Source organism: Phaseolus vulgaris, chromosome 1 (assembly GCF_051622355.1).
Source record: "Phaseolus vulgaris cultivar YP4 chromosome 1, ASM5162235v1, whole genome shotgun sequence".
NCBI lineage: Eukaryota > Viridiplantae > Streptophyta > Magnoliopsida > Fabales > Fabaceae > Phaseolus > Phaseolus vulgaris.
The window spans coordinates 39,476,710-39,487,064 of NC_143498.1; the positions used below are offsets into that span (position 1 = coordinate 39,476,710).

General features: G+C 28.7%; 1 protein-coding gene across 1 annotated transcript; it reads right to left on the minus strand.

Moving 5' to 3' along the window:
• Nucleotides 1-858: 858 nt before the first annotated feature.
• Nucleotides 859-4,094, minus strand: LOC137814008 (FK506-binding-like protein). The gene is made up of 3 exons (XM_068616525.2): nucleotides 3,969-4,094; nucleotides 3,561-3,853; nucleotides 859-1,999 (listed from the first exon to the last, which is right to left on the minus strand). The coding sequence occupies exons 2-3, from the start codon at nucleotides 3,646-3,648 to the stop codon at nucleotides 1,161-1,163; spliced, it is 927 nt and encodes a 308-aa protein (XP_068472626.1). The 5' UTR covers nucleotides 3,649-3,853; nucleotides 3,969-4,094; the 3' UTR covers nucleotides 859-1,160.
• Between the last annotated feature and the right edge of the window lie 6,261 nt (nucleotides 4,095-10,355).

Here is a 10,355-nt window from a genome sequence, read left to right on the forward strand (position 1 = left end):
TGGAAAATCTCATTTTCAACAACATAGGAATAAATGAGATGATCAACATAACCTTGAATCTTAAGCCATAATTTAATATCTAAGGCCCAAGTGTCATAATAGACGGATCAGGCATAATGGCAACAAAAAAAGGCATAGTGGCAGCGGAAGAAGCCATAGAAGACAAGGACATATCCAATCATCAGCCAATTGGCAACAACAACAACGATGACGACTTCGACAAAACTCAAATGGAGGCTCCGGCTAGACTCTAACGAGACTTTGATGACGGCTCTGGTGAAACTCCGGTGGCGCCTTCGACGTCAAAGCAGCAATGGGGTAGTGGCTAGAAGATACCGGTGAATATTGGGTTCACCAAAAAAATGAATCATAACCCTATGCTCTAGATACCATATTAAAATAAAAGAAAAGGAAGAATAAGATAAATCACTTGTGTATATTGAACACATAAGATTATGTTTATATAGAAAAAGAAACACACGGAAAATATGGACTAAGTCCATTACATATATAGAAATATCTAATAATATCTATAATATCTAACAATATAAAACAATTTTCAAAAACAAATTTTAAAGATAAAAAATTAAGTAAAAAATGAAAATATATAATATAAGTAATAAAAATTAAAACAACTTAAAGATGATATTTTGAATGTATTTAATTTTAAAAACTATATTTATGTTTCCAAAGTTTTAATTTTTTAATTTCAAAAGCTTAAAAATGGATAGTTTTGAAAACAATTTTAAAACATAAAAATAAACAGGAGCAGTTTTCCCCTAATGCCATGTCAAATATAATGTAAAGGATCACAGAATGAGATAATGCAAAAGAATTAAATAATAGTAGCACACATGATGAAGGGGACAAGAATAAACGATTTTGCTTCATGTAAAATTGTCTATGCATACTTTCTCTGCATATACATAATAAACCTATCACCACAGAAGGGAATACTATACTTAAACTATAAACTCCAAAATATACCATACACCTTTCATATAAATGTATTAAAATATATAATAATGTCTTATCTTCTTATAAGCTACCTTATCTTACACGTTTCACTAAGATAACAAAATTTATATCTATTTCCACCTTCACAAAACTAAGGTCTCAGTCTAAGGTCTTTGACACTTAGCCTTTGTTTGGTATTCTTTTTACCATGCAGCAGGTGTAGGAGGCACCTCCTTAGGCACATAAATCAAATTCCCCTTACGTCCTCCTCCACCTCTATAGTTTCTTCTTCCCCTATTCACATTATTCTCATTATTGTTACCATTATATGCAGGAGGGGTTTTAGACCATGCATTATTATCTCTCCTTCTATAATGGCCATCGCATGTTCCCCAATTGCCATGTCCACCACCGTTTCTTCCTCTTCCCATTTTGTTCATGTCACCACCACCATACTGCTCCCTATGATTCCACTCCCAAGAATCATTCTTCCAACCTTGCCATTCAGGTTCTTTTGCAGGTTCAGCATGACCCTGTTGTTGTTGCCCATATTCTACTCCACTGTTTTCATGCAGCTTTGTCCCCCAGCCTACGACAGCAGTAGTTGGAGCGAAAGGCTTTGGCTGTTCCTCTTCATCGTCCCCCCATCCAGTACATGGAAGCTTCTGATCATTTAAGTAGAGAGCACCACCAATAATCACAACATCTTGATCATTTCTTACTACTCCCTTACAAGGGACCCTTAATGCTTCTCTTTCCAAATCCAGAATAAGTTCAGGGTCAACAATTGCATTCCAATCTACATCATCGATGTAAATGTCAGGATCAGGCAGCGAGATGTTGCAGCGAATGCCGTTGATGTCAGCCCAATACCTCATTTTTGCCTTCTCAAATGCCTCCTTGCCAGCAGAGTCATCCCACTTCACCACATTATCAAACAGATGCATATATTGCTTGGTTTCTACTATCTTTCGCCATGGAACTGAGCCAATTGAAGAACAAAATTTCTTTTCCCAGGCAGGGATGTTTGAATGGTAATTGTCTGTGAACCAAGAAGATTAAGCAAATCAGTTAACAATAAAAGGAAGCTCCTACCATCATGGCCAACATACGTAAGGAAAACTGTTTCAGTCCAAACAAAAGAAAAACATAAGGAAATGTAATAAATAATGTGTAAAATCTCAAGCAAAAGGACCGTGTGTTACCCTGCAAGCAGTTTAAGTCTGATACTAATACATTTTCTACAAAAAAAAATTGAAATTACCATGCTGGTGCTTCTAACACATTTTAAAGGAATGCAAATGTTGCAAGGAACCATTACTTTCAACGTTTGTTTGATTCAAATGCTATTATTATGAAATATTCAATTAATAACTAATATTTGCCAAAATCAACAGCTTCAATTCAAAACTTGAGACAACAGACATCTTTATCGAACCAAGGATCAATAACAAGATTTCTTTTTCAATAATTGAATTGTGTAGGCATTGCTTCAAACAGTCAGACATGTCTCCAAAAGATTGCATTAGTATATATACCTCGACGGTTTCAGTTTTGAACACAACATACCAAGTTATTAAAAACAGGAGATTCAGTTATATTTGCAGTACTTGATTTCAATTAAATAATACCATGTACAATTGGATGAATGGGTCAAAAGATGCGTTTCAGAAATTGCCAAAATCAAGACATTTTCAGTTCAGAACATGACAGAAATCAGAATCGCTACATTTGTAAAAGAGACTATCATAAGAATAGTTTACACTAGACTTCGACAATCTGATAATGTGAGGTTTTATCATACAGCACAGCAGTTTGGGTTCAAAGCACACAAACAAAAATTATTACATAGCAGAATTTGCTTGGATCCACTACAAAAAGGATAATTAGTAATGCATGTTAAATAATTCAATGACATTGGAACCGATCAATCTACTGAGCATGCAAAGCATCAATACCAGCAAACTACGACCCAAGAACCTACCAACCAAAGATATGACAGCACTTTATAAACTTAGAGGCCCTCACTTTGATAGTTGAAACTCTTAGTTACTTTCATTGACAAGTAAATGAAACCTAAACCCTCCATCATAACCCTTAACTCCTCTTTCACACACAACACAAGCCCAACCTTGAATAATCAAGCTCTAAGCCTTCAAACACAAAAGAGGAAGGTTTCATAACGGCACAATCAAATCACTCCTCACTTAACTTTGTAAATTAAATACAAGTTTGAAAATAAATTAAAAAAGAATAAAACAAACTCCAATACATATCTCTATCCAACTAAAGCTAGTTCCTAAAAACACACGACTAGCACAAAATTAGAACTCCATCACACGGCAAAGAAAGGCAAATGAGCAATAATTACTCGAAACCGACCATTTTAAAAAAAGGGAACCCCACTTTCTCAAACCAAAACCCCAATTATAATCACTCAAAAGCAGCCTGATCATAAAACGTGCAACAATTCCACAGCAACCCAATTTTCAAAACGGTCTGGAAATAAATAAAAAGGAAAAAAACACCAAAAGAGTAATCCATGCAACAAGAATTAAACGCGGGTTCAGAACCCAAACGAAGAAAAAGAAAAGAGTACTAACCCAAAGGAGGCTTTCTGCTGTTGGAAGAGGATCGCAAGTGAGCCACTTGATGATGAGTCAGACCTTGTTGTTTTCTCAAATTAGCCATTCCCAGACCCAAAAGAGAAGGACCCAGAAGAGGAAATTGGAAAGCTTCGGTCGCAAGCAGCGCAGAGGCAGAATATAAGAGAAAATTTGCAAAGTTTGGCAAAAGGGAGAAGCAGGCACGGATTTCACGAATTACCTCAGCAGAGAGAAAGAGAAAAGAGAGTTACTGCCTATCTATATGTGTATGGAGACACCACCGCATCAGACTAAGAAAAAAAACCAAGAAAAGGGTGATTGATTGATGGTAGAGGAAGAGGTGGAAGAAGAAGAATATGAAATTAAAGATGTGTACAGAAGGAGCATGAAGATGAAAACACGAACCAAAAAAAAGAATGAATGAATGTGTATGTGTAATTGTTAATGGACCCCAGACCGAGGAAACTCTCTTAAGGTTTCTTGTCACGCCTTGGAAGCAATTCCTTTGAAGTGAGACCCTATCATATTCTCTTCGCTATTTATAGCACATGGTTTTCTTTGTCCTTTGCTTTGTTTCAGTTTCATGAATCATCATCTTTCTTATTTTATTTTATTTTCTTATTTGCTTTATTACTTTCTATCTAATATCAACAATTAACCAATTAATCAATTATTTTTTATCTCTCTTCTCTCTCCCTCTCATCACAAACTAAAATAACAAATCCCTACAAAATCTCAACAACATACAATTTTAATATTCTTCACTTCTTTATTTTTTATATCTAATCTTTTTCATTTAAGATATAAGATTTGGTTTTGCATGATATTATTTTTATAAGAAAATACTTCTGTTTTTTACTTTATCTAACGGTTTATAACTACTATGCTATGCTCCTTTGTTTATTTGTAATCAATGGTGTTATGATTCTTTTAATTTAAAATATAAAAAATCATATTCATTTGACTTTTTTATCTTTCTATTTTTTGTTTTGATTCGCCTGTCATTAAATACAGAAAAGTCACCTACTTTAATAATATTTTATTATGCCGCTAAAACTAATATTTATTTTTTACTCTTCTTGGACCACAGTTAATTCCTATCCAAAATCGTTTTATTCAGCATTTATTTCCAGCTTAATATCTTTTTATTTTCTTTATTTGTATCTTACACGTTAGATCATTATTCAGAATTTGGATTCTCTAATGTGAGTAAAGAAATGCATGAAAAAAAATTAAAATTTGATATTTCGACAAATTCATAACGAAAACTAATTATTATAAAACATATAATTATAAATCTACATCATGTAACAATCTAAATTTAAATCATAGTTACTAGTCATATGATCATTGAAATATAATATATATTTATAATTTTTATTTATACTGCCGAAAATACGGTCACTATCTGGTCGGTATATTTGCATTTTTTTATCACATTATTTTATTTTAAGAAGTAAAAATTTAATATTTATATTAATTTTAATTTTAGTTATATATGTAAAATATATGCATCATTATTTTATATTTTATATTATATCTGTAACAATATATAATTTACCGATATATAACGGAATATTTCATTTAGTATATTGCCTATTTATAATATGTGTATATGTAAATATTAAAATATTATAATTTGAAAAATATAAAAAAGAAATAATTTTATAAAGATAAAAGTTAAGGAGTTATACAGTTATTCTTGAATTGATGAATTATACTTTTATTATTGAGTTGATGAGTTATGTGATTATTCTTTAATTGACAAGTTAAGTGGCATAAGATTACTTTTGGGTTGAGAGATTTTTTATTATATATTTTATTAATCTATTTTAATCAAATAAAGAGTAAAACATTATGATTAAAAATTATACTAAAAATGTCAAACAAATAACACACTTTATATATATATATATGATGACATATCCTCATGGAAAATAATTTTTAGAGGATAATTCATTTTCATATAATAACATTAAGGCTCTAATCTTTAGTCGATGTGAAATCTGATAAACCCAACAAATACTCGTTAGGATAGACTCGAAAATGGTTCTGATACCATGTTACAAAGTAAACTTTAAGTCTAACTTAACCTCATAAAACCAATTATTGAGGTTGAGGTTTGCACCCACTTATATACAAGGAAAGACTCTAATCTCTGGTCGACGTGGAATCTCCAACATTAACAACACATTAACAAACTCTAACAATATTGTTCATATTCAGTACACCATCAAATTTGCATCTAATTTCAACAAGATTCACTAAGTTATACATTGGAAGGTTTTTAATATGAATACCAAAGAGTGAATACAAGCTTCCTACAATACTGTTTGCATTATGTGCCTATTATTTAATAAATAGAAATAAATATTTTAGGATTTTTCTTTTTTACCTTTAAACTCTTCTCTCGAAACATCTTCGATTTATAATGTGTTAGTTTTTACCATTGATACAACCAAATCTTAGTTAAGTGTTGTTGAAAAACAATAAAAAACAATTAAAAGGTGCACTTTTTTTTTATTAAAATGTGTGATTTTATATTTAAAATCTTAAATGAATATATGTGCTAATGGTTATTTATCTCTTTTATTTCACCATTAAAAATTCTCAAAGTTTAGTTACAAATCATATCAAATAAATTTTTTTTATATCATCTCACAAGATTCATTGTTGAATAATATATTTAATAACTAACTTTTTGGCAAATTCCATAACTTTTATTTTATTGTAAAATATAGTTAATTAGGAAACACTATAAGAAAACTATTTAATACAAATTTTTTATCTTTATTTTTTGTGAATTTGTCTATATAAACATAAATTACAAGAAAATCATTAAATAAAAAATAATTTTAAAAATAAAAACTAATTAGTTATTATATTGATAAAGTTAGATACTATTTTATAAACTTGAATTTATTGGTATTTAGAGTAGTTTATAATATTAATAAAAATCTATAAACTAGTTTCTAAATTGATATTTAACATTAGCTATCAAATTTTGGTTACTAATTACTTTAGATTCTAAATTAGTCTTTATAGTGATTAATTTAGAATCTAGAGGAGTTAGTTACTAAACAATTCCCTACAAGAAAATCATGAAATACAAACTAAGTTTAGAGACAAAAAATAATTAGTTGTTATAGTAATTAAACTAAAGACTATTTTAGAATTTTTTATTTTTCTAAATTAGTTTCTATTATTGTTAAATAGTTTCTAAATTGGTATCTAATTAGCTACCAAGATTTTAACTACAAATTATTTAGATTCTAAAGTTGGTAGCAAAAATCTTGGTTGCTAATTAGATACCAATTTAGAAACATTTAACAAGAATAGAAACTAATTTATAAACCAAAGTCTCTAATTTAGTTAGTATAATAAGTAATTATTTATTTGTTTCTATTTCATGATTTTCTTGTAGTGATTGATAATGAACATTAAATACCAATTTAAAAATTAATTTAAATTTTTTTATTAATAATAAAAATTACTTTAGATACCAATAATATTTTAATTTATAAAATAATATCAAACTTAGTCAATATAATAACTAATTCCTTTATCCCAATTTTTCCTAAAAAAGTGACATGTTCTTCAATTTTTTTTCTTTTATTCTAAAAAATAAAAAATTTCACAGTTGTATAATCACTTGATTAAACTCGTGGTTTAATTCTAAATTATATATTGTAGACAATATTTGTCATCTTCATCTTTAATTGGTTTTGTTTTTAAATTCTTAAACCCATACTCCAAAGAGCAACACAAGACCATCCAAGGTGATACAAGCCATTTCCACTTACTAAATCACTTCTTCTTGAATCTTATGGATTAATCCTTCCAATAAGCTTCAAAATAATTTATTTATTTATTTGATTACTCGTCGTTTTAGGTTTAAGTATTGAAGAGAAAATCTTATTTGAGTTGAAATTTGAGTTAAATCACCTAATGATTAAAACATCTAAAAATAGATTTAGGATTGTTCGTTGGCTAAGTTCATGATTATAATGACAGGTTTTTTATTTGATAATCATGGAATTGGTTTTGTTTATAATTATATGCTTATAACTTGTTTATGAGATTGCTTTATAGGCAATTATCTTGTATTTACTAGCTTATTGAATTTGATTTTTTCATATAGAAAAATGTTAATTTGAACTTTAATAGCTTCAATAATAATAATAATAGCTTATTATTTTTCTAGTTATATTTGAAACCTGTTGTGATGTTGTGATTGTGATTGGTACATTAATATAGAGGTTTATAGATCCAGAAGCTGAACTTAAAAGGAGTTCATAGATGATATACATTTTTGTTCATGGATGAATGCACATATTTTTAAAAAATATTATTTGTTTTGTAAATTCTATGTAAGGTAATACTATACCATATTATATTTGTGTAGATTTTAGTTATTAGAGATGTTAAATTTTTAAATAAAATTCTTTGCAAAACATGTGATAATGAAGATGATTACCAATCTAATTTGAAACACTTTAGACTATTTTTTTTTTCATTATTAATTTATATAATTATGACTTTAATTCATAATATAAAGTTTTGTGTTGCACCTTACAAGCTACCACCCAAATCTTATACAATAATGACATATATAAGATTTGAGGTTTTAGTAGAGATAATTTTTATATGGATAAATAATAGAAAGTCTATAAATAGGTTATACATGTTTTTTTTTATATAATTGAAATTTCAATCTCTCTAAAAATTTAAGTTTCTATGAAATTTCTTTAAGATTCCAATAATATGAACATTTTTGTGTTTACAAAATACAATTTTGTGGAGGTAGCAAGGTAGGGATTAAGTTGAATTGATCTAATTCTTAATTTAGGTAAGTAATTCATTTGCTACTAAGGACAACCCAAGCAACAAGATAGTTGCTCAAGGGTTAAGGATTAGAGATAGTCCTCATGTGAGTTTTGAAATGTGTAAGAGCATTCAATTACATATCAACACTCGAGTGATAACTTTTTTAGTCAAATGTTTTTGAAGTGGTGAGTTGAATGCTTATAGAACTTGTTGTATGTAATACAACAACTCCAGCTCTCAAGCACTGATATGACGCTGATCGATGATTATTTAGGTCAAGGAAGTCTTCCTTAGTTTCAAAATACAATTTTGCTCAAGTTAGAGGAGTTCGCTTAGACAACACAACTGATGATGACAAAAATGTTGATGATTGACTTATGAGGGATTAATGAGCGAAGTGAATGTATGATATGTTATTTGTGTGATGTATGTGTTGGTATGATATACATTGTGTTGTATATTGCATGTGGTATATGTATAATTTATTGTTCATTATGAGTGTGTTGCCTTTTATAGGCGTTTGGTAAGAATATTCAAGATAATATTGTGGCCTTAATACTCATAGTATTAAGCAGGAAACTTATTAAGAAAATAAAATATTATATACTTCAATGGGGATCTAATAATGTATATTAAGACACAAGTTGGTGAAAAATTAAAGAAAATTTATGCATCAGGGTGCATGAACTATCTGTTATAACTTACACAAGAAAGGCCAAGCTAAAGAGAATCAAGGAAAAAAGTATCTACATAGTATTACCGAAAACATACGTCACAAATTTCTTATAAGGGAAAAGAAAAACATCCATTGACTTAGTGAATGCTGATACAAAGACTAGAATGAAAAAATTCCCTAAGGGTCAGAGAGAGAGAGAGAGAATTCAAAATTGATTCCTTTTTTTTCTGCTACCATTGTTGCTCTTTAAAACAACCTCACCACAAGTCTGATTGACTAACTTTTGACACTCACTTTTTCGATTGACATTATTTTTCATCTCCTTGTTTGTACCTGGCTAACAATTTTACCTTTTTTTTTCATTAGCTTGTTGTCCTTTTCCACCATTTTATTAATTGACCGTTTTACCCTCTTAACATCCTTATCCACCATTTTATCATCTAACATGTTACCTCACAATACCATTCTAAGTTAATGATGAATTTTTAATACGCTTATGGTGGGGTGTGGTGTTAGTTTGTGGTGGGATATGCTTAATATGAGTTGTGTAGAAGGCATCACACATTACTCTATTTCATTGAGATGCAATTTGAATCTATTTTCAATTAAAAATGATTAGATTGTAATTTGTTATGTGTGCGTTATGTTGAGAGTGTGATATATATATATATATATATATATATATATATTGTAAATAATTTAAAAATATTTGTTTATCTTAAATGTTTGGTAAGGACTAACTTGAAATTGAGAAAACATAAACTAATTGTAAAATTATTTTGCATCACTTTTTTAAATTTTTTCTTTTTAACTTTTACAAAAAATTAAATTTAACTTATAAGAAATATATTTATTTTATTTTATTTTTCATTATATATGATGTCCATATTCAGAGAATAAAATAACACAATCTCTTAGATACCTAAGTTTCAACATACAAGAGAATTTAATCAATTACATAATCTTATAAATATAAAAGTTGGGTATTTTATGTAACAATAATCTCACCATTAAAATATCTCAAATCTCAGCATTAAAGCACCACCCCACTTTATACTTTATAAGTTAGTCAAAGTCGTAATCTCTTACACATCAACATTCAATAAAAGTTAGATTAAATGACTTCATTAAGTTAGGAATATTATAGTGTGTATTGTACAATCGTATTAGCATTCTAAATAAAATTGTGTTTGTTTGGAATTAAGTAAGAAATGATTAAATTTATCGTAAAAGATGTAAAAATAAGTACATGATTGGATACAATCATCAAATATATATATATATATATA

What these genes read in the sequence shown, in the direction of transcription:
- LOC137814008 (XM_068616525.2), bottom strand. Translation starts at nt 3,648, where the DNA reads ATGGCTAATTTGAGAAAACAACAAGGTCTGACTCATCATCAAGTGGCT. An exon ending in CAGCAGAAAGCCTCCTTTGG is followed by an intron (nt 2,000 to 3,560) that starts GTTAGTACTCTT and finishes CTTGGTTCACAG; the next exon opens with ACAATTACCATTCAAACATC.